At 36.0% G+C, this 22,874-nt stretch overlaps 6 protein-coding genes and 2 pseudogenes across 11 annotated transcripts; 5 read left to right on the top strand and 3 right to left on the bottom strand.

Annotated features, from left to right (window-relative positions):
* The first annotated feature begins 92 nt into the window (after positions 1-92).
* On the top strand, positions 93-827 carry LOC104704315 (putative B3 domain-containing protein At2g31460). The gene has a single exon (XM_010420426.2). The coding sequence runs from the start codon at positions 93-95 to the stop codon at positions 825-827; it is 735 nt and encodes a 244-aa protein (XP_010418728.2).
* A 1,108-nt stretch (positions 828-1,935) lies between these two features.
* On the bottom strand, positions 1,936-4,585 carry LOC109125576 (F-box protein DOR-like). 2 transcript variants are annotated; one of them, XM_019227468.2, is made up of 4 exons: positions 4,412-4,585; positions 4,231-4,331; positions 3,732-3,801; positions 1,936-3,270 (listed from the first exon to the last, which is right to left on the bottom strand). In XM_019227468.2, the coding sequence occupies exons 1-4, from the start codon at positions 4,485-4,487 to the stop codon at positions 2,057-2,059; spliced, it is 1,461 nt and encodes a 486-aa protein (XP_019083013.1). In that variant the 5' UTR covers positions 4,488-4,585; the 3' UTR covers positions 1,936-2,056. The 2 variants fall into 2 exon arrangements, with proteins under 2 accessions (XP_019083013.1, XP_019083014.1); XM_019227469.2 differs by having other exon boundaries at positions 3,732-3,798; positions 4,412-4,544.
* Positions 4,586-6,096: 1,511 nt separating this feature from the next.
* On the top strand, positions 6,097-7,736 carry LOC104700317 (F-box protein DOR pseudogene; annotated as a pseudogene). The gene has a single exon (XR_015562860.1). The product of XR_015562860.1 is annotated as an F-box protein DOR pseudogene (transcript).
* Positions 7,737-8,647: 911 nt separating this feature from the next.
* On the bottom strand, positions 8,648-11,281 carry LOC104700318 (F-box protein DOR-like). 2 transcript variants are annotated; one of them, XM_087460227.1, is made up of 4 exons: positions 11,149-11,281; positions 10,968-11,068; positions 10,469-10,538; positions 8,648-10,007 (listed from the first exon to the last, which is right to left on the bottom strand). In XM_087460227.1, exons 1-4 carry the CDS (start codon positions 11,222-11,224, stop codon positions 8,794-8,796), a joined length of 1,461 nt encoding a protein of 486 aa, XP_087316353.1. In that variant the 5' UTR covers positions 11,225-11,281; the 3' UTR covers positions 8,648-8,793. The 2 variants fall into 2 exon arrangements, with proteins under 2 accessions (XP_087316353.1, XP_087316354.1); XM_087460228.1 differs by having other exon boundaries at positions 10,469-10,535.
* A 1,625-nt stretch (positions 11,282-12,906) lies between these two features.
* Positions 12,907-14,331, top strand: LOC109125395 (F-box protein DOR pseudogene; annotated as a pseudogene). The gene has a single exon (XR_015561303.1). The product of XR_015561303.1 is annotated as an F-box protein DOR pseudogene (transcript).
* A 52-nt stretch (positions 14,332-14,383) lies between these two features.
* LOC147940882 (uncharacterized) lies at positions 14,384-16,099 on the bottom strand. Its single transcript, XM_087457350.1, has one exon. It carries the CDS (start codon positions 15,990-15,992, stop codon positions 14,520-14,522), a length of 1,473 nt encoding a protein of 490 aa, XP_087313476.1. The 5' UTR covers positions 15,993-16,099; the 3' UTR covers positions 14,384-14,519.
* A 2,134-nt stretch (positions 16,100-18,233) lies between these two features.
* On the top strand, positions 18,234-19,608 carry LOC109125575 (neuronal acetylcholine receptor subunit alpha-5). The gene is made up of 2 exons (XM_019227466.2): positions 18,234-18,540; positions 19,389-19,608. The coding sequence occupies exons 1-2, from the start codon at positions 18,373-18,375 to the stop codon at positions 19,434-19,436; spliced, it is 216 nt and encodes a 71-aa protein (XP_019083011.1). The 5' UTR covers positions 18,234-18,372; the 3' UTR covers positions 19,437-19,608.
* A 643-nt stretch (positions 19,609-20,251) lies between these two features.
* Positions 20,252-22,856, top strand: LOC104700314 (calcium-dependent protein kinase 24). 2 transcript variants are annotated; one of them, XM_010415817.3, is made up of 7 exons: positions 20,283-20,615; positions 20,712-20,839; positions 20,939-21,203; positions 21,301-21,424; positions 21,516-21,812; positions 21,890-22,005; positions 22,084-22,856. In XM_010415817.3, exons 1-7 carry the CDS (start codon positions 20,562-20,564, stop codon positions 22,750-22,752), a joined length of 1,653 nt encoding a protein of 550 aa, XP_010414119.2. In that variant the 5' UTR covers positions 20,283-20,561; the 3' UTR covers positions 22,753-22,856. The 2 variants fall into 2 exon arrangements, with proteins under 2 accessions (XP_010414118.2, XP_010414119.2); XM_010415816.3 differs by having other exon boundaries at positions 20,252-20,839.
* Positions 22,857-22,874: the final 18 nt, after the last annotated feature.

Below are 22,874 nucleotides of genomic sequence, written 5' to 3'. Positions count from 1 at the left end.
TCTCTTCTCTCTCTAGCTCGCTCTCGCTCGCTCTCTCTTCTCTTTCAGTTTCTTCTGTATCACGCTTCCCAGCAATTCGTCCAAGAAACAGTATGGAGACGACGCCGGTGCCGGATTTAGTGTCCAAGGCAATGACGACGTTGAATGGTTATGACGCAAAACTTGTCATTCCAAAGAAAACGTTGTTTGCTAGTGATCTTGATACTAAACAGTCACGGCTAAACCTCAATGTGAAGCTGATGAATGGTTTCTTGAGTCAAGATGAGCAAAAGACGTTGTCGGCGAAGCGTTCCGTTGGTTTGAGAGTTGCTGTTCTTGTAGCTGTACATCCTCCGTCAAAGATTCGAGTCATTGAGTTACACAAGCGCGAGAAAAATTATTCATTTGTCAAAGGCTGGAAAAAGCTGATTGCCGACAACGCTAACAGGCTCAACGTGGATGAATCTTTCTCGTTATATGGGTTTCGTTCTAGAGGCGTGCAAGAAGTTGTTCGTGATTGTGAAGGAGACAATCTTTGTGATTTGGATGAAGGTAGTATTTGTTTTGCTATTGTTCCTTCTAAAGATTCTGGTAACGACGATCTTCCTGGCGAAACAGAGTCTGCTCTTCCTGCGGAAACAGAGTCTGCTCTTCCTGCCGAAACAGAGCCTACTCTTCCTGGCGAAACAAAGTCTGATCTTCCTGGCCAAACAAAGTCTGCTGACTGGTTCAATGAGAGTCACGAATTCAATCATCTTTCCTTTGATCCAAACGACCGCGAAGGATATCTTCCGGAGGAAACGGAGGATTTTGGTGTCAATGAGGACGGGTCCATTCGTGATGCTTGACATCCGACCGTTTTTTTCACGTCCGCATCTTTCTAGACCATGTAGAGGACGTGAACCTTATGAAACGTTCTGATACTTCATAAGTTCGATTTTGTAACATTTGCTAGCTAGGGTCAAATTAGGATCTTAATTTCCCACTGGTTTTATGAACTTTTTTCGCTTATTGGATGACTATTTTCTGGTGTCTATGATTTGTGTGTTTCCTGATACCATATATTTCTATCCTCCTGTGTCTATGTTTGTATCTGATATCGGAACAACAAACAAGAAAAAGCAACAACAAATTTATATGTATTTCTCTCTTTGCTGATACAAATTCAGATGAACGAAACAACCATCTTAGACAAGCATTGAAGTCAATGAGACCATATATTTCAGCTCTTTGATTGATCCAACACATGTACATATATGCATATAAATGCTACCTGTATTTACTATCCAGACAGATATACAAATCCAGAAACAAAATTGTGGCCAATACATATGCTAGTTTGGCAAGTATACACTATTTAAGCCGTATGATGCTATATGATCCTCAGGTTATCAAACTTTTATTTTTCATAGAGAATCGTCGAACAAGAAACCATCAGTGTTGAAGTCTGAATCTATGCCTTCTCTTCCCTTGAACTCGCAAAGCCCCACCGCCTTTTCTATAGAGAAATCATTCATCAAAGCAAAGTCATCTTCCAAGAATTTCCTGGACTTGCGTGTCATGATGAGCTTCTTAGGTGTTTTTTGCTCTTTGAGTATCTCTCCAGTATCTTAGTTCGATATAGATGGGGAATGGCATCGGTTTTTGGTGCACCCTAATATATCATGAATATGTATCTCAAGGGCTCATGAACTAGTTGGGAGAAGGTGCGATGACTGATGAGGAAGTATATGTTTACCGAAGGAAGTGTTTGGAGATATTGTCATATTTAGTTCATTTCCTTTTGATATTATGAATTTTGTTGTCTTACCAACATTTGATATATAGGCCTCTTGCCAATTTCTATATAAACCATGTACCTGTAGTTTTGTATAAACAAGAAATTTACCATTATCAATTACAAAATATTTATTTTCAGTGACTGTAGTCGGAAGTGAAATCAGACAAAAGGACCAGAGAGAAGAATTAATTTAAATAGATCAACTTATAAAGATCACGAAACCAGTAGCAACTTATAAGAATCCCAACATCCTAAGAGCCAAACGAGCTATGTTACAAGATGTCAACTTATAAAGTCTTAGAATGCTTGTATAAGCTTCACATCCTCTACATAGTCTAGAAATATGTAATTGCGACAACCATTAGTCGGTTTCATTCCTTGGATTTCAACTCTTCTGATAGTTTTCCTCTCCAAATTGTAGTACAACACATAGAAAGGCTGAGATAGAGAGTCTGACGGATAGCGTAACGATAACACAACTTCATTTGTACCAGTCACTCCAGCAAACATTAACATGTCCTTAGCAAGTACATTCTGCCACAGAGGTGGCAATCCGTAAATATGCTTCGACCATTCATTTTTTCCGGGGTCTCCTAGAACCCACATCTCAAAACCTTTTCCTTTATGATAATTCCACACAAGTGAGGCCAATTTACCGTTGTAGCTAATCAGAGTAGCTGTAGGACACAATAACCTAATGAAAGGTTCCAAGATTTTAATAAAGCTGAACTTCTCAGACCTAACGTGAAAGCAAACTATCATACGCATCCCTGAACAGATGTCAGCCATGGCTGGATAATACAATACACCATTGATGCATATCCCTTTAAAACCATTAATATGGGGTATGCAACATTCGATCATTCTCCAAGACAGTTTCTCAGTTCCTAATGTCAGAACCTGATGCTCCTTATAGATCCCACCTTCCACACTCATTGACAATACCTTGTATTGCTTCTCAGTGGGATCATACCCAAAATAGCTTTGAAGACAAATCCTCTTTCTTGTATTAGGTTTCGGTAAGGCTAAGGATTGTCTGGTGCTAGGGTTCCATATCACCGACAACAATTCTGGAGTTTTCCTTCCCTCAAAAATATGTCCATATCTAAGAAAGACAAGGCCACCGATAGGACTGATAATATTATAGTTATCATTGAAGGGAATTTTCATATGATAAGAGGCAGCTAAAAGAGACGAGCTCTCATCAGGATTTAGAGGCTGAGGTGTCGAGAAGAAGCACAACTCACTGTCTTTTCGGCAGGTGAACAAGATCCTTGGGCGAGCAGAAGATCTGGTAAAGTACAACTCCGTGAAATAGGGAAGGCCAAGTAAGGAGGCCCAGAGCTTTGATACACAACGACATGTCGCTATAGACTTCACCGGCAACCTCAAGAATATCTCAATATAGAGATCATTTGGGATCGGTTCAGAGTTTTCGTCAGCATTTGTTGAGTGGCGTTGAAGAGTGGCTTGTCGAGCCTCCGACACATTCTGCCACCGTGAATTCATGTCTGCAGTAATCAAATTCCTTTTTGGTTAAGCAACGGCACACATGATATAGTTTGCAATAAGAAACGTCGCAGGATTCATAATGACTAGAATAAAACTTAACATACAAAGAGGTTTGAGGTAGCTTTCTTTGATTTTCATTTCATCTTTTCATGGAACAGATGAAACACTAATAAATGTTTTTCTATTTTGCTGAGGCCAAGGCAACGTAATCACAAACACTCGATCACTAATAATCCCATAGGATTGGTCCAGGTTAACTTCAAACACAGAACATTTGGAAAACTGAGACAAAAATATTCCGTACAAATTCATAATCGATTATAACTGAAGACAGTCAATGAAAAGTACAAACCATGCAACCAGTTTAGGAAGTAGTCAAGTTCTATGGCTATATCTTTCTACTTAGTGATTGATATTAAGTTTAATGAATGGTTTGGAATGTGAAAAGACAGAGACTTACTGGATGAAGGAGATCCATTGTTCTTTTTGTAAGCAAAATCTTGTATATCATAGGGTAATCCGCATAGCTGCTGCATCATTAAATACGAAAAGACCAAAGACGCTACATTGATCAACAAACATGACTGTAAAAACTAGTATTACTAACAAAAGGTCATGGATACAAATGGAAACACTAATTAAACAAGGTTCTCTCTCATTTGCTAAAGCATAATCATAGCATAGGCAGGGCAACAAAATCAAAAACACACTAGGATCACTAACAACCCCATAGGGCTAGGTCAGTTTTAACTTCAAACTCAAGACATTTAAATCACTGAACAAATCTATACAGTCCAGAAATTCTCACATTAGATACTTATATATACTAATCCAGGTTTATGTCATTTTCTAAAGCATTAATCATAGTAAAATCCAAGGCAAAAAATCACAAAACAACCCCATAGGGTGGGTTGGGTCATATTAATCTCCAAAACCTTTCCTCAAAGGAGGAAACTTACTTTGTGGGCATTGATTCCTTTGCCTGGAGGTATCTCCAAAGGTTCCTGCTTTAGCTTTCTCTTCCGGGTATACACTCGAATCTCCGACCCAGAAGCTGGTTCTAGTGCAACATACTAGTCAAGCACCGCATGATAATAACAGCAACAACAACACAAAAATTCCCAAGGAAGAGAAGAGAACCTGAGTTGGAATCGGAGAGAGGAATCAAGGCGATGGGTTTGGAGGAAGATACAGTTCCGTGAATTTGGCGATTCATTATTCCAATTCGATAAAACCAAGCGGGCGTCGTGAGAGAAGGGTTGAAGAAGCGGCTCTGTAAATTAGTAAAGGTAAATTAGTAAACTAAATAATTACAGTTTTTTTTATTAATAATTTTAAGAAGATGATAAAGCAAAGAGGTCAAAGATACAAAAGTCGGTAAGTAAATTTTTTTTTTTCCAAAATAAACGTATATATAATGTGGGAAGATACAAAAATATAATTTTTTTTCCTATGTCAAAGAAGTTTTTTGGTTTGTTTCATTTTATAAGATTTTACAAACTTCTATACTTTTTTCAATGTTGTTGGGTGGTTTTATTTATATTCTGCAGTTTTTTCATGATTAGTTAAATAGTATTTTTAGTTAACTGTTAATTAGTTTTTTAAAAGTAATTTCTTATATTTGGTGCTTTATAAACATTTTTTATAATTTAGGATAGATGTAGTAATTTGTTATGGAGAGAAAATGTAAAAAAAATTATCAACTTACCGAAAATAATAATAAAAAAACACAAATTTTATATGAAAGATTAAATATCTAACTTTTAATTAACTCATTACGTTTTATTGGGATGTTCTCGCCGAGTTTACAATCCGATTCTTTCAATGTTTTATACTACAGTTAGGAGAGGAAAACTATCAGAATAGTGAAATCCAAGGAATGTGAGCGTTTAAGAAAGATCGGGTTAAAATGTTTCTAGACCATGTAGAGGACGTGAGACTTATGTAACATGCATTTAAGAATATGCTTGATGATCATATATTTTATAACATCTTTTTTTCCGTAATACTGGTACCAATTTATGGTCTATATATAGTAGAACCTCCATAAATTAATATTCTTTAAATTAATTCTCGCTATAAATTAATAAATTCTTCTGGTCTTGAATTGAGCCGGTGTAAAAAATGACACATTTCGATAAAATAATAAGATAATATTTTTTTTGGAAATCCTATGTAAAATTATGGTCCCATTAATATCATAAATTAATAATCATATAAACTGATATATATATATATATATCTAAGAAAATCTAGTGAAATATGATTCTATTGTTGTTTGTCTATTCTTGAATTTGCAGTTTTGTTGGAGCTCATCTCTAATTTTTTCATTGTTGTATTTTCAAATTGTATCTATGAAGAGTCGTAGATGCGATAATTGCTTATTTAGTAATTGGTTTTAAAGGTACCACAATATCTTATGCGACTTCATCATTACCATAAAGGATAGTAGTAACAGTTTTTTCTAAACTCTAAATTTCTAACATTTATCATTTTTATCTAGATAATCTATTAAACAATTGACATTCATCATATTACGATAACCAAAACTATAAATTAAGAAAATTCTTTAAAAATTTGAATGATAATAAAAATATCTTATTTTGTAATAGAAAATTTTCAATATAAAAACGAGAAAATCTCTTCATAAATTAATAAAATATTAATTTATCGCTAAATTAATAATTATTAATTTATCGATAAATTAAAACTTTTATAAATTAATAAAATCTCATGGTCCCGACATTATTAATTTATGAAGGTCTTACTGTATAATACACCCGTGTTATTGTTAGACTTTTGAAGATTAATTAACTTTATATAATATTGGGTTATTTGCAAATTACATTTCAAGATTTATCTTTGTTGCTTTTGCAATTTTGGTTGTCCTTTTTTTTTTTTAGGGTTGGAGATAAACTTTATACGGTATCCCAACGACTCGAACTTACCGGAGACTAGCTAGGGTTTTAACGCAGCCATGAAATCAAAGCGGCAGAACGTGTCCGAGTCTCGTCAAACCATCCTTGGAAGCCACTCAACTAGTTCTGACGAAAACTCTGAATCAATCCCAATTGATCTCATTATCGACATATTCTTGAGGTTGCCGGTGAAGTCTATAGCTAGGTGTCGTTGCGTATCAAAGCTCTGGGAGAAATCACTTCGTCTTCCCTATTTCACGGAGTTGTACTTGACAAGATCTTCTGCTCACCCGAGGCTCTTGTTCGCCTGCGAAATATACAATGAGCTGGTTTTCTTCTCGACACCTCAGACTCAAAATCTTTGTGAGAGCTCGTCTTCTTCAGTTGCCCCAAGTTATCATCATATGAAGTTTCCCTTGTATAGCTGCTATGGTATTATTAGTCTTATCAATGGCCTTGTTTTCACCAGCGATAAACGACAACAGATCTTAAAAGGAAGGAAATTTTCCGAGTTAGTGTCGGTGATATGTAACCCTAGCACCGGGGAATCCTTTACCTTACCAAAACCTAAGACAAGGAACAAGATTTCGATAAGAAGCTATTTTGGGTATGATCCAATCGAGAAACGATTCAAGGTATTGTCAATGACCTGGTCCGGTGAAGGGATCTGTAAGGAGCATCAAGTTCTGACTTTAGGAACTGAGAACCCGACATGGAGAATGATTGAATGTGGCATTACCCATAGGCTTTCTAGCAGTGATGATGTTATATGCATCAATGGTGTTCTGTATCTTCTAGCTTCCGACCACATGATAGTTTGCTTTGATGTTAGGTCAGAGAAATTCAGCTTTATTAATACATCTTTTGATACAGTAATGCATTCTAGAACAGTTCTGCTTAGCTACAACGGTAAACTGGCTTCACTTATGTCGGAGGGGTGTAGTAGTTATATTAGTAGAAGAGGTCGTAGGACTGAGAGTTATATTAGTGGAAGCAGTACAAGTCTTGAGATGTGGGTTCTAGAAGATCCCGGAAAACATGAATGGTCCAAGCATGTTTATGAATTACCTCCTCTGTGGAAGAATGTACCTGCAGAGCGCAGGTTAGTATTTGTTGGAGTGGCTGGTACAAACGAACTTGTGTTTTCGCCGCGCTATGCATCTCACCCTTTCTATGTTTTCTACTACAACTTTGAGACAAAAACTATCAGAAGAGTTGAAATTGAAGGATCGTTTAAGGAGTTGACATCCAACCGTTTTTTTGAAGTCAGCATCTTACTAGGCCATGTAGAGGACGTGAAACTTATGAAATGTTCTGATACTTCATAAGTTGAGATTTTGTAACATTTGCCATAGTATCAAATTAGGATCTTATTTGAACTCAATGCGAATCTATATTTCAGCTCTTTGATTGATCCAATACGTGTACATGTATATGCATATAAATGCTGCCTGTATAATTTATACTATCCAAACAGATATACAATCAAGAAACAAAATTGTGGCCAATACATATGTTGGTTTGGCAAGTATACACTATTTAAGCCGTATGATGTATATCCTCGGTTTAACAAACCTGTAAAGCTTTTTATTTTCATAGAGAATCGTCGAACAAGAAAACATCAGTGTTGAAGTCGGAATCTATGCCTTCTCTTCCCTTGAACTCGCAAAGCCCCACCGCCGCTTTTCTATAGACAAAATCATTCATCAAAGCAAAGTCATCTTCCAAGAATGTCCTAGACTTGCGTGTCATGATGAGCTTCTTAGGTGTTTTCTGCTCTTTGAGTATCTCTCCATTATCTTCTGTAGCCTCAATAGGTACCAGCTTTGAAGATATTTTACTCGATTTCCTCAACCTCGACGGCAAACTTTTGTTCCTTATTATAGGTTGTTGGTTCTTGCTGATCACCTCGGTTTTCTTGGTGCTACTGTTGTTGCTGTTATTGCTGATGGTTCGTTTCAGTTCTGGAATTCTTGTTGGTTTGGAATTTGATCGAGGACCGTTGACCATGAGCTTCCTCTTACACCCTTCTTTGAGATCTAGCTTTCTTGTTTGGAGTTGTGCCCTAATGTTGAAGCATTAGCGACGGCCAGTCAGAACACAAATTTTAAACTTTTTTTAATTAATGGTCTCCCAAAACCTATTAGTTCGATATAGATGGGGAATGGCATTGGATTTTGGTGCACCCTAATATATCATGAATATGTATCTCAAGGGCTCATGAACTAGTTGGGAGAAGGTGCGATGACTGATGAGGAAGTATATGTTTACCGAAGGAAGTGTTTGGAGATATTGTCATATTTAGTTCATTTCCTTTTGATATTATGAATTTTGTTGTCTTACCAACATTTGATATATAGGAGGCCTCTTGCCAATTTCTATATAAACCATGTACCTGGCTTTTCAGTACTTGTAGTTTTGTATAAACAAGAAGTGCCTGTAGTCGGAAGTGAAATCAGACAAAAGGACCAGAGAGAAGAATTAATTTAAATAGATTACACCATCATCAACTTATAAAGATCACAAAACCAGTAGCAACTTATAAGAATCCCAACATCCTAAGAGCCAAACGAGCTATGTTACAAGATGTCAACTTATAAAGTCTTAGAATGCTTGTATAAGCTTCACATCCTCTACATAGTCTAGAAATATGTAATTGCGACAACCATTAGTCGGTTTCATTCCTTGGATTTCAACTCTTCTGATAGTTTTCCTCTCCAAATTGTAGTACAACACATAGAAAGGCTGAGATAGAGAGTCTGACGGATAGCGTAACGATAACACAACTTCATTTGTACCAGTCACTCCAGCAAACATTAACATGTCCTTAGCAAGTACATTCTGCCACAGAGGTGGCAATCCGTAAATATGCTTCGACCATTCATTTTTTCCGGGGTCTCCTAGAACCCACATCTCAAAACCTTTTCCTTTATGATAATTCCACACAAGTGAGGCCAATTTACCGTTGTAGCTAATCAGAGTAGCTGTAGGACACAATAACCTAATGAAAGGTTCCAAGATTTTAATAAAGCTGAACTTCTCAGACCTAACGTGAAAGCAAACTATCATACGCATCCCTGAACAGATGTCAGCCATGGCTGGATAATACAATACACCATTGATGCATATCCCTTTAAAACCATTAATATGGGGTATGCAACATTCGATCATTCTCCAAGACAGTTTCTCAGTTCCTAATGTCAGAACCTGATGCTCCTTATAGATCCCACCTTCCACACTCATTGACAATACCTTGTATTGCTTCTCAGTGGGATCATACCCAAAATAGCTTTGAAGACAAATCCTCTTTCTTGTATTAGGTTTCGGTAAGGCTAAGGATTGTCTGGTGCTAGGGTTCCATATCACCGACAACAATTCTGGAGTTTTCCTTCCCTCAAAAATATGTCCATATCTAAGAAAGACAAGGCCACCGATAGGACTGATAATATTATAGTTATCATTGAAGGGAATTTTCATATGATAAGAGGCAGCTAAAAGAGACGAGCTCTCATCAGGATTTAGAGGCTGAGGTGTCGAGAAGAAGCACAACTCACTGTCTTTTCGGCAGGTGAACAAGATCCTTGGGCGAGCAGAAGATCTGGTAAAGTACAACTCCGTGAAATAGGGAAGGCCAAGTAAGGAGGCCCAGAGCTTTGATACACAACGACATGTCGCTATAGACTTCACCGGCAACCTCAAGAATATCTCAATATAGAGATCATTTGGGATCGGTTCAGAGTTTTCGTCAGCATTTGTTGAGTGGCGTTGAAGAGTGGCTTGTCGAGCCTCCGACACATTCTGCCACCGTGAATTCATGTCTGCAGTAATCAAATTCCTTTTTGGTTAAGCAACGGCACACATGATATAGTTTGCAATAAGAAACGTCGCAGGATTCATAATGACTAGAATAAAACTTAACATACAAAGAGGTTTGAGGTAGCTTTCTTTGATTTTCATTTCATCTTTTCATGGAACAGATGAAACACTAATAAATGTTTTTCTATTTTGCTGAGGCCAAGGCAACGTAATCACAAACACTCGATCACTAATAATCCCATAGGATTGGTCCAGGTTAACTTCAAACACAGAACATTTGGAAAACTGAGACAAAAATATTCCGTACAAATTCATAATCGATTATAACTGAAGACAGTCAATGAAAAGTACAAACCATGCAACCAGTTTAGGAAGTAGTCAAGTTCTATGGCTATATCTTTCTACTTAGTGATTGATATTAAGTTTAATGAATGGTTTGGAATGTGAAAAGACAGAGACTTACTGGATGAAGGAGATCCATTGTTCTTTTTGTAAGCAAAATCTTGTATATCATAGGGTAATCCGCATAGCTGCTGCATCATTAAATACGAAAAGACCAAAGACGCTACATTGATCAACAAACATGACTGTAAAAACTAGTATTACTAACAAAAGGTCATGGATACAAATGGAAACACTAATTAAACAAGGTTCTCTCTCATTTGCTAAAGCATAATCATAGCATAGGCAGGGCAACAAAATCAAAAACACACTAGGATCACTAACAACCCCATAGGGCTAGGTCAGTTTTAACTTCAAACTCAAGACATTTAAATCACTGAACAAATCTATACAGTCCAGAAATTCTCACATTAGATACTTATATATACTAATCCAGGTTTATGTCATTTTCTAAAGCATTAATCATAGTAAAATCCAAGGCAAAAAATCACAAAACAACCCCATAGGGTGGGTTGGGTCATATTAATCTCCAAAACCTTTCCTCAAAGGAGGAAACTTACTTTGTGGGCATTGATTCCTTTGCCTGGAGGTATCTCCAAAGGTTCCTGCTTTAGCTTTCTCTTCCGGGTATACACTCGAATCTCCGACCCAGAAGCTGGTTCTAGTGCAACATACTAGTCAAGCACCGCATGATAATAACAGCAACAACAACACAAAAATTCCCAAGGAAGAGAAGAGAACCTGAGTTGGAATCGGAGAGAGGAATCAAGGCGATGGGTTTGGAGGAAGATACAGTTCCGTGAATTTGGCGATTCATTATTCCAATTCGATAAAACCAAGCGGGCGTCGTGAGAGAAGGGTTGAAGAAGCGGCTCTGTAAATTAGTAAAGGTAAATTAGTAAACTAAATAATTACAGTTTTTTTTATTAATAATTTTAAGAAGATGATAAAGCAAAGAGGTCAAAGATACAAAAGTCGGTAAGTAAATTTTTTTTTTTCCAAAATAAACGTATATATAATGTGGGAAGATACAAAAATATAATTTTTTTTCCTATGTCAAAGAAGTTTTTTGGTTTGTTTCATTTTATAAGATTTTACAAACTTCTATACTTTTTTCAATGTTGTTGGGTGGTTTTATTTATATTCTGCAGTTTTTTCATGATTAGTTAAATAGTATTTTTAGTTAACTGTTAATTAGTTTTTTAAAAGTAATTTCTTATATTTGGTGCTTTATAAACATTTTTTATAATTTAGGATAGATGTAGTAATTTGTTATGGAGAGAAAATGTAAAAAAAATTATCAACTTACCGAAAATAATAATAAAAAAACACAAATTTTATATGAAAGATTAAATATCTAACTTTTAATTAACTCATTACGTTTTATTGGGATGTTCTCGCCGAGTTTACAATCCGATTCTTTCAATGTTTTATACTACAGTTAGGAGAGGAAAACTATCAGAATAGTGAAATCCAAGGAATGTGAGCGTTTAAGAAAGATCGGGTTAAAATGTTTCTAGACCATGTAGAGGACGTGAGACTTATGTAACATGCATTTAAGAATATGCTTGATGATCATATATTTTATAACATCTTTTTTTCCGTAATACTGGTACCAATTTATGGTCTATATATAGTAGAACCTCCATAAATTAATATTCTTTAAATTAATTCTCGCTATAAATTAATAAATTCTTCTGGTCTTGAATTGAGCCGGTGTAAAAAATGACACATTTCGATAAAATAATAAGATAATATTTTTTTTGGAAATCCTATGTAAAATTATGGTCCCATTAATATCATAAATTAATAATCATATAAACTGATATATATATATATATATCTAAGAAAATCTAGTGAAATATGATTCTATTGTTGTTTGTCTATTCTTGAATTTGCAGTTTTGTTGGAGCTCATCTCTAATTTTTTCATTGTTGTATTTTCAAATTGTATCTATGAAGAGTCGTAGATGCGATAATTGCTTATTTAGTAATTGGTTTTAAAGGTACCACAATATCTTATGCGACTTCATCATTACCATAAAGGATAGTAGTAACAGTTTTTTCTAAACTCTAAATTTCTAACATTTATCATTTTTATCTAGATAATCTATTAAACAATTGACATTCATCATATTACGATAACCAAAACTATAAATTAAGAAAATTCTTTAAAAATTTGAATGATAATAAAAATATCTTATTTTGTAATAGAAAATTTTCAATATAAAAACGAGAAAATCTCTTCATAAATTAATAAAATATTAATTTATCGCTAAATTAATAATTATTAATTTATCGATAAATTAAAACTTTTATAAATTAATAAAATCTCATGGTCCCGACATTATTAATTTATGAAGGTCTTACTGTATAATACACCCGTGTTATTGTTAGACTTTTGAAGATTAATTAACTTTATATAATATTGGGTTATTTGCAAATTACATTTCAAGATTTATCTTTGTTGCTTTTGCAATTTTGGTTGTCCTTTTTTTTTTTTAGGGTTGGAGATAAACTTTATACGGTATCCCAACGACTCGAACTTACCGGAGACTAGCTAGGGTTTTAACGCAGCCATGAAATCAAAGCGGCAGAACGTGTCCGAGTCTCGTCAAACCATCCTTGGAAGCCACTCAACTAGTTCTGACGAAAACTCTGAATCAATCCCAATTGATCTCATTATCGACATATTCTTGAGGTTGCCGGTGAAGTCTATAGCTAGGTGTCGTTGCGTATCAAAGCTCTGGGAGAAATCACTTCGTCTTCCCTATTTCACGGAGTTGTACTTGACAAGATCTTCTGCTCACCCGAGGCTCTTGTTCGCCTGCGAAATATACAATGAGCTGGTTTTCTTCTCGACACCTCAGACTCAAAATCTTTGTGAGAGCTCGTCTTCTTCAGTTGCCCCAAGTTATCATCATATGAAGTTTCCCTTGTATAGCTGCTATGGTATTATTAGTCTTATCAATGGCCTTGTTTTCACCAGCGATAAACGACAACAGATCTTAAAAGGAAGGAAATTTTCCGAGTTAGTGTCGGTGATATGTAACCCTAGCACCGGGGAATCCTTTACCTTACCAAAACCTAAGACAAGGAACAAGATTTCGATAAGAAGCTATTTTGGGTATGATCCAATCGAGAAACGATTCAAGGTATTGTCAATGACCTGGTCCGGTGAAGGGATCTGTAAGGAGCATCAAGTTCTGACTTTAGGAACTGAGAACCCGACATGGAGAATGATTGAATGTGGCATTACCCATAGGCTTTCTAGCAGTGATGATGTTATATGCATCAATGGTGTTCTGTATCTTCTAGCTTCCGACCACATGATAGTTTGCTTTGATGTTAGGTCAGAGAAATTCAGCTTTATTAATACATCTTTTGATACAGTAATGCATTCTAGAACAGTTCTGCTTAGCTACAACGGTAAACTGGCTTCACTTATGTCGGAGGGGTGTAGTAGTTATATTAGTAGAAGAGGTCGTAGGACTGAGAGTTATATTAGTGGAAGCAGTACAAGTCTTGAGATGTGGGTTCTAGAAGATCCCGGAAAACATGAATGGTCCAAGCATGTTTATGAATTACCTCCTCTGTGGAAGAATGTACCTGCAGAGCGCAGGTTAGTATTTGTTGGAGTGGCTGGTACAAACGAACTTGTGTTTTCGCCGCGCTATGCATCTCACCCTTTCTATGTTTTCTACTACAACTTTGAGACAAAAACTATCAGAAGAGTTGAAATTGAAGGAGCGTTTAAGGAGTTGACATCCAACCGTTTTTTTGAAGTCAGCATCTTACTAGGCCATGTAGAGGACGTGAAACTTATGAAACGTTCTGATACTTCATAAGTTGAGATTTTGTAACATTTGCCATAGTATCAAATTAGGATCTTATTTGAACTCAATGCGAATCTATATTTCAGCTCTTTGATTGATCCAATACGTGTACATGTATATGCATATAAATGCTGCCTGTATAATTTATACTATCCAAACAGATATACAATCAAGAAACAAAATTGTGGCCAATACATATGTTGGTTTGGCAAGTATACACTATTTAAGCCGTATGATGTATATCCTCGGTTTAACAAACCTGTAAAGCTTTTTATTTTCATAGAGAATCGTCGAACAAGAAAACATCAGTGTTGAAGTCGGAATCTATGCCTTCTCTTCCCTTGAACTCGCAAAGCCCCACCGCCTTTTCTATAGAGAAATCATTCATCAAAGCAAAGTCATCTTCCAAGAATGTCCTGGACTTGCGTGTCATGATGAGCTTCTTAGGTGTTTTTTGCTCTTTAAGTATCTCTCCAGTATCTTCTGTAGCTTCAATAGGTACCACCTTTGAAGATATTTTACTTGATTTCCTCAACCTCGACGGCAAACTTTTGTTCCTCTTCACACTGTTCCTTATTATAGGTTGTTGGTTCTTGCTGATCATCTCGGTTTTGTTGGTGCTACTGTTGTTGCTGATTGTTCGTTTCAGTTCTGGAATCCTTGTTGGTTTTGAATTTGATCCAGGACCGTTGAACATGAGCTTCCTCTTACACCCTTCTTTGAGATCTAGCTTTCTTGTTTGGAGTTGTGCCCTCATTGATCTTGGAGATGTACCTGCACTCTTGGATCCTACCGACTTCTTTCTCCGTGGAGACATTGAGAAATGCTTTAAGATATCCTCTGGTGTCCAATCAAACTTCTGCTCAAATGGCCAGAAAAGTGGCTCCACAACAATCTTTCTCTTTGAGTCCCCAGTCTCTGTGCTCTTCTTTAAAGATGTTGTCCCGGTGGTGGTATTAGTAAGACCAGATGACAAGACCGTTGAGTTAACCGGTGAAGGAGACTTCTCTGTTTCTACAGAGAAGCTAACTTTCTTTTCTTCAGGACTCTGTGAACTCACTAATCTATTGGAACTAGATGACTCTTCAGGTGGCTTCCTAGGACAAGTCTTGTTGTTGCTTTCTTGTAAACGCGAAGATGGCTTTGCAGAACCATTTCCACGAGATTTACCAGCTGAGTTACAAACTTTTCCATCTCTCCGAGTGTTTTCTAAAGAACATTTCGCGTTCTTTGAACTTGTCTGATGACGAGGATGATGATTCTCTTTAGTTGAGGAGCTGGTACTGGATTCTTTATTCAAAGACAGGGAAGAGTTAGCCACACTAGACAACCACGAAACGATCTTTTCATCTACTGAGAAATGAAACGAGACAGACAATCTACGTTCCTCTAAAAGAGAAGTAGGAGACGCACAATCTGAAGACAACCAGATGGAGTCACTGTCATCAAAACATCTCATCTTCATAAACTGTTTACCAGATTCATCGATCTTTTCACGCCTTGGTTGAGGGGAAACACCTGCAGATTTGGTCCTCTTTGTGTCTTTTGTTGTTTTAACATCTGGAAGAGCCTTTTTCCCCTGAGGCAGCCTCATGTGTTCGTAGTTACCTCCAGTTGATTTCGATCGAGGAAGAAGTTGTTTCGGATCATTCGTTGTGTTCTTCTTTTTCCTAATGGAGAATGTTGATGTAACCCTCTTCACAAAACCTTTAGATCCATCTTTCCCACCACCTGTAGAAGTAGAAGCCATATATATATGATTGCAGTTTTCAGTTTTCTGCTCCTTCAATCTTCAGAAAACCAAAAAATACAAAACAAGAACAATTCACAACATAATAAACAACATTTTGCGTGTGATTAGAGATTAAACCAGAAACGGTAAATACACAGGACAACTTCTTGTCAATCTCTGAATAAGAAAGCTAGAAAATGTCAACGACTTGATAACTGATTATATGAAATTTAAAAAATCTTTTAACATTCTTGATTTTTTTTGTTGTTGATGTAATACAAATGATGTATCCATTAAAAAATCAATAAAGAAAACTCTGACACACCAAGCACTAAGTATGTTTTTTTATTATAATTATGTTCTGAGCATTAGAGAAAGAGTCAACAAATAATTAAGCTTCTCGAACTCAAATTGAAATACCGATCAGGTCCTAGAAGAATCTGTAAATTAGATTGCTTATGTTAATAACCAAGACTAGCTTAGTGGAAATTTTTTACAAGAATAACTTTCGAGATATGCAATAACAATGGCAAGTGGAAAAATTTTGACAACGAAAGAAAGAAAAAATTAGAAGAACCTTTTGAGATTGAACGGCGAAATATATCCATTAAACAAGTGTGAGAATTGGGATTTGAATCGACGAGACGCGAATCTAGAAGTCGGACACTTTGGCGCCGATCCTGCATTAAGATAATTCATTTATGCGCAGTAATGTTTTCTTTTTTTTTCTAATACCATATTCTTAAATAGTAATTTAAAATACATACTTAGAAAAAAATCTGGTCATCTTTAATAATGCATTTATGTGAAAAATCGTATGATGTAGTTTTAGAAGGGTGTATTCAATTTGACATTTTAAAAAATTTGTGTAAAATTTACAAATACTATGTTATTCAATAATAGATTTTAAAAAGTCTATTAAAAATCAACGGTTATTGAACTGATAATTTAAAAATCTATTTTAAAATTCATTGTTCTTCAAAACAGTTTTGTGGATTTAGATTTTAATGACTTTTTAGGAATTCCGGATGATTTTAGAGGATTTGTTTAGTTAAAAATACATATATCCAAATTTCATAGTTTTATGTGGGATTTTAAAGAATTTTACAATAAATCTTATCAATTTCCCTAAATCTATCAAAATTTCAAATTTTCTGAATCCCATAAAATCCTCCAAAATCATGGTTTAGTATAATTTTCAACCTAAGGCAGGAGATGTATTCAACTAGACATTTTAAGTTATTTGTATAAAATTTACAAATTCTATGTTATTCAATCATAGATTTTAAAAAGTCTATTAAAATCCATTGTTATTGAACTGATGATTTAAAAGTTTACTTTAAAATCCACTGTTATTCAAAACAGTTTGTGGATTTTGGATTTTAATAAATTGTAGGGATTCTGGAGGATTTGAGAGGATTTGTTTAGTTAAAAATACAGAAATCCAAATCTCATGGTTTTAGGTGCGATTTGCAAGAATTTTAACATAAATCATATAAACTTCACTAAAATCTATCAAAATTCCAAATTTCCTAAATCTCATAAAATCTTCCAAAATCATGGTTTTAATATATAGCTATTCTAGAATGATTTATCATGTAAAGAATTAGGGATGTTAAAATGGGTAAACTCACCCCATTTAAGTACAAACACATTTAAATTTGAAACCATTTGGCGGAAAAACTCGTTTTTGTGATTTTAGCGGAAAAACTCAGGTTTTCAGTTTTGGTGGAAAACTACAGTTTTGAGAAAAAACAACATTTTTGAGAAAAACAAAATTTTTGAGAAAAACAACATTTTTGGTATTTGGTGGATAAACATAACGGAATACAATGCAAAAAAAACTAATCCAAATGGTTATAAGTGAAAGAAAAACTACTTGATAAAACTCTCAATCTGATCTTCGACTTCAACCATTAATAAGGAGATTAGAAAGACGTCAAAAATCAAAACAATCTATAAAAAGAAAATAAATTGAACATATAATCCTTTTCCCAAAAATTGCTACAAAAGTGTATAAAATTGTTAGACCCTCAAATAGAATCAGAGAAAATTTTTAAAAATTGTTAGACAAACTTTTAACAAATATTATTTATTCATCTAAAATTGTTAAACCCTACTAAAGCTAAAATCTTCAACAAATCACTCGTATATGTAATCTTGGGCCCTTTTGTTAATGGGCCTTGAGCTTAAAGTCCATTTAAAATATCTGGTTTATTGCACCAAAAAATGATAAAATTAAAATAACCGGTTAAGAAATCCTAAGCTACACAACAATCACCACCACCACCACAGTCGCGACGGAGTTAAACACCATTTGAAGAAGAAGAAGAAGACGATCGGAGAAGAGAAGAGAGAGAGAGAGAGAGAAAGGGTCAAAAGCGTCGAGAAATCGAAGATGGGAGGAGGTATGGAAACGAACAAGAACAAGTTCATCGAGGATTGGGGATCCGCTAGAGAGAACCTCGAGCACAATTTCCGTTGGACCCGTCGCAACTTCGCTCTCATCGGAATCTTCGGCATCGCTCTCCCTATCATTGTCTACAAGGGGATCGTCAAAGACTTCGTGAGTTCAAATCTCTCCCTATCTAATTCTCAGATTCGATTTGTTTCCTCCCGAAGTTAGATTTCTGTTTTTGTGCCCTAATTTTTTGTTTTTTCATGTATCGTATGGATTTGGATACGTATAATACAAATTTGAATTGGGTTCTTTTCCAGTTTGATTCAGGTGTTGAATTCGTTGTAGATACATTTGAATTAAGATGTTCTTATCTTGAAATTAGATTCGGGCAATGCGCATTTCACCTTCATATTAGTAGTAGTATCCTTAGATGATGGTTAGATTTAGATTTTCTAACTGAGGAAAGCCTCTGATTTGGAGTTAGGACTGAAAATGATTTTGAGTTTTTGTTTGTGTTTCATCCTTGGTATTACTTCTTATTAAGCGTTTTACTTTTTCACTTGGGTCTTCTTCTGTTTAATTTACTGGTTGCCAAAGTAGTTTGGTTTAACTGCTATGAAGATATGTGTTCAAATGATTATCCTCAAGTCTTTATGTGTTTTAGCTAGTAAAAATGGGTTCTTTGGCTGTAATAATGGTTTTCTATTATTCGAGAGTTTGAGTCTCAGCTGATTTGGTTATGAGAATTTTTATATGGTGGACTTTAAAGCGTTTTCGAACTTGTTGCTACAATCCTTGAGGATTCTTCTTTTAGATTGGCTTTTGAACTCTTGAGTCCTTGTGTATAGATTCGTGCAAGGGCTATGTTTATGTGATAGAAATTTTCGATGACGATGAAGATGGAATATAATTTCATTATGTTGTTTCCCACAAAATTGAGTGATATATAGTGTTCTTGTGCATCACAACACTAAGGGGTCAAGCTAACGTACTCGAAACTCGATATTTGACAGCATATGCAAGATGAGGATGCAGGCAGACCCCACAGGAAGTTCCTCTGAGGTTGTTTGCAAGAAGACTCTCTGCAATAAGTCTCAGCAATGCGAAATTCCAAGACGAGGGTGCTTTTGGTTTACAGTTTAATCAACATCTCAAGGATATAATTTCTTTTTTGGACAAGTTTGTTAATGACTACACTTGTTTGCAAATAATAAAACTCGAGTTTTCCCTTTAGCAAGGTCCCAAACAAAATAAGTGGTTATTCTGAAAGCTACGCTTTGAACTTGGATATGAGTCATAAGAAGTAAAGTCTGATTGCTAGTTGAAACTTGTGAGATCACATACTTTACGTAGAACTTGAAAGAAAATATACTCCCTCACTGTGAAACCATGTCTTTATCACTTAAGTAATCAATTTTGGTGACAGATCCAAACAAGTGTCTGAAAATATATATAATCCGCATTGTGTAACAGTCGGTCTTGCACCACAAGTTGAGAAGTCGTAGCCCAAAAGATTTGTCCCTCCCTACCATGCGACATGAATGATAGAAAATTTTGTCAGACCTTAACATTCCATGCCTTCGGCCTCTTCATATTGCGGATGCTTGAAAAAGAAACTCAAACCATTTGTATCGTTTGGTGAGTCCCGGCTTGGTCAATGTAGGATTCACCAGTTCAAGTATGCAAACTCATTCAAACATAAGAGATAAGAAGAAAATGGCGGGAGGAGAAAACAGAAAGAAGGGCAACAAAGTTAACGGAATTTAAACGAACAGAACAGAACAGACTAGCATAATAACCAAAAATAGAAAGATTTCTCCAATCCATCCAATATTTTTCTTTTGTTCTTACCTCTCAATCTCCTCTCCTTTCTTTTAGGACTTTCCTTTCCCTCTTTCTTCAAACTTACGCAACAAATAAACAAATATAGAAAACGAAACACAAAGAGATTAGAAGAAGAGAGAAGCCCTCCCTCCCCCCCAAAAAGAACCCCAAAAAAAAAAAAAAAGAACAAGAGAAAGAAGAAGTCGAGCACAAAAGAGCTTCTCTCTTCCTTCCCATGGGGTGCATTTGAATAAACTTCCTCCTTGAAATCGCTTGATTGATTTGTAACTAAAATCAATCGATCGATCGAAACCTGTTAGGATATTATTCCAAAATATAACCCAAAAAGAGAAATAAATCCCATGGGAAGCTGTGTTTCGTCGCCATTGAAAGGCTCTCCTTTTGGAAAGAGACCGGTAAGAAGGCGACAAAGTAGTAATAGCAGAACATCATCATCCTCTGTTCCTCATTTCGATTGTTCAACTAATCTTTCCCGGAGATTGATTTTCCAGCCACCAAGCCGCGTTCTTCCCGAGCCTATTGGAGATGGAATCCACCTCAAGTATGAATTGGGTAAAGAACTTGGCCGTGGTGAATTCGGTGTCACTCATGAATGTATCGAGATCACTACCCGAGAAAGGTCATTAATATTTCTCTTTTTCTTGATTTTCTTGAATATTTGATTCTTTTTTTTGCCTTTTCTTCTAGGGTTTGATAATTTGTGTAACTTGGGATGCAGGTTTGCGTGTAAGAGGATATCGAAGGAGAAGCTAAGGACGGAGATCGATGTGGAGGATGTGAGGAGAGAGGTTGAGATCATGAGTTGTTTACCTAAACATCCTAATATTGTTAGCTTTAAGGAAGCTTTTGAGGACAAAGACGCCGTTTATCTTGTCATGGAGATTTGTGAAGGAGGAGAACTTTTTGACCGCATTGTCTCTAGAGGGCATTACACCGAACGTGCCGCTGCAAATGTTGCTAAAACCATTCTTGAAGTTGTCAAGGTTAAAAAAAAACAAATTTGAAATTTCCTTTTTTTTTTGTGTCTCGGTTTTTTAGTCTTCTTCTTTGGTGCTTATAATGTTTGTTGCATTTGTGAAGGTGTGCCATGAACATGGAGTGATTCATCGAGATCTTAAACCCGAGAACTTCCTTTTTTCTAATGGAACTGAGTCTGCACAACTTAAAGCTATTGATTTTGGTCTCTCCATTTTCTTCAAGCCTGGTACTAGTTAATCACATCCTTATAATAGCTTCTTGAATCTTGTATTGTCATTTTCTTGAAAAAATTGGTTTAACTCAAATGAATATTGCAGCCCAGCCGTTCAATGAGATTGTGGGAAGTCCTTACTACATGGCTCCAGAGGTTTTGAGACGAAACTACGGTCCTGAGGTCGATGTTTGGAGTGCCGGTGTTATACTCTATATCTTGCTTTGTGGTGTTCCTCCCTTTTGGGCAGAAACCGAGGAAGGTATCGCGCATGCTATTGTGAGAGGGAACATCGATTTCGAGAGAGACCCCTGGCCAAAAGTCTCACATGAGGCCAAGGAACTCGTTAAGAACATGCTTGATGCTAATCCTTACAGCCGACTCACAGTTCAAGAAGTACTTGGTAACTTAATAACAACGTTTCATTATCTGACAAATAATTAAACGACATCAGTTGACCTAAAAATCTATGTTTTACAGAACATCCATGGATCCGGAACGCAGAGAGAGCACCAAATGTGAATCTTGGAGATAACGTGAGGACCAAGATTCAACAGTTCTTGTTGATGAATAGGTTCAAGAAGAAAGTCCTCAGGGTATATATAAGTTTCTTGATTTTACCAAAATTTTATGAGTTTCTATAAGACTTGTTACTGATACGTAAGTTGTATCAGATTGTAGCGGACAATCTACCAAACGAGGAGATAGCTGCGATAGTACAGATGTTTCAAGCAATGGACACTGATAAGAATGGTCACTTGACTTTTGAGGAGCTAAAAGATGGGCTGAAGAAGATTGGACAAGTTGTTCCCGATGGAGATGTGAAGATGTTAATGGATGCAGCGGACACAGATGGAAATGGGATGTTGAGCTGTGAGGAGTTTGTGACACTGTCAATACATTTGAAGAGAATGGGATGTGATGAGCATTTGCAGCAAGCATTCAAGTATTTTGACAAGAACAACAACGGATCTATCGAGCTAGATGAGCTCAAGGAAACTCTTTATGATGATAAGCTAGGCAACAGTAGCGACCAGTGGATCAAAGATATCTTCTTTGACGTCGACCTCAACAAGGATGGACGGATAAGCTTTGATGAGTTTAAGGCGATGATGAAATCAGGGACGGACTGGAAGATGGCGTCGAGGCAGTACTCGAGGGCGTTGTTGAATGCCCTTAGCATCAAAATGTTCAAACAAGATTTTGGGGACAATGGTCCTAAATCACATTCCATGGAGTTCCCTATAGCAAGGAAGAAGGCTAAGCTACTTGATGCTCCCAAGAACAAATCAATGGAGCTTCGGATCTCCAAAACCTATAAACCTTCAGGTCTAAGAAACTAGAAAAGAGAATAAATTAATAAGAAAAAAAATCTCTTTTGATTCTCTTTTATGTGTTTGTTTTTTGGTGCTACAAGCGAAAATACAAGTGATTTAATGGGCTTAAAGTTGTGGTGTTTATCCTT

This window comes from Camelina sativa, chromosome 7, assembly GCF_030686135.1.
Source record: "Camelina sativa cultivar CO46 ecotype springtype chromosome 7, ASM3068613v1".
Taxonomy (NCBI): Eukaryota; Viridiplantae; Streptophyta; class Magnoliopsida; order Brassicales; family Brassicaceae; genus Camelina; species Camelina sativa.
Note: the sequence above shows the minus strand (reverse complement) of the source record. Positions and strands in the feature narration are given on the sequence as shown.

Coding starts and splice junctions, on each gene's coding strand:
- LOC104700318 (XM_087460227.1), bottom strand. CDS start 11,224: ATGAATCGCCAAATTCACGGAACTGTATCTTCCTCCAAACCCATCGCC. Junction 11,069..11,148: donor TCTCTCCGATTCCAACTCAG/GTTCTCTTCTCT, acceptor ATGTTGCACTAG/AACCAGCTTCTGGGTCGGAG. Junction 10,008..10,468: donor CAATGGATCTCCTTCATCCA/GTAAGTCTCTGT, acceptor TGATTACTGCAG/ACATGAATTCACGGTGGCAG.
- LOC104704315 (XM_010420426.2), top strand. CDS start 93: ATGGAGACGACGCCGGTGCCGGATTTAGTGTCCAAGGCAATGACGACG.
- LOC104700314 (XM_010415816.3), top strand. CDS start 20,562: ATGGGAAGCTGTGTTTCGTCGCCATTGAAAGGCTCTCCTTTTGGAAAG. Junction 21,425..21,515: donor CTCCATTTTCTTCAAGCCTG/GTACTAGTTAAT, acceptor TGAATATTGCAG/CCCAGCCGTTCAATGAGATT. Junction 22,006..22,083: donor TCAAGAAGAAAGTCCTCAGG/GTATATATAAGT, acceptor AAGTTGTATCAG/ATTGTAGCGGACAATCTACC.
- LOC109125575 (XM_019227466.2), top strand. CDS start 18,373: ATGGGAGGAGGTATGGAAACGAACAAGAACAAGTTCATCGAGGATTGG. Junction 18,541..19,388: donor AGGGGATCGTCAAAGACTTC/GTGAGTTCAAAT, acceptor GATATTTGACAG/CATATGCAAGATGAGGATGC.
- LOC147940882 (XM_087457350.1), bottom strand. CDS start 15,992: ATGGCTTCTACTTCTACAGGTGGTGGGAAAGATGGATCTAAAGGTTTT.
- LOC109125576 (XM_019227468.2), bottom strand. CDS start 4,487: ATGAATCGCCAAATTCACGGAACTGTATCTTCCTCCAAACCCATCGCC. Junction 3,802..4,230: donor AAGGAATCAATGCCCACAAA/GTAAGTTTCCTC, acceptor TTAATGATGCAG/CAGCTATGCGGATTACCCTA. Junction 3,271..3,731: donor CAATGGATCTCCTTCATCCA/GTAAGTCTCTGT, acceptor TGATTACTGCAG/ACATGAATTCACGGTGGCAG.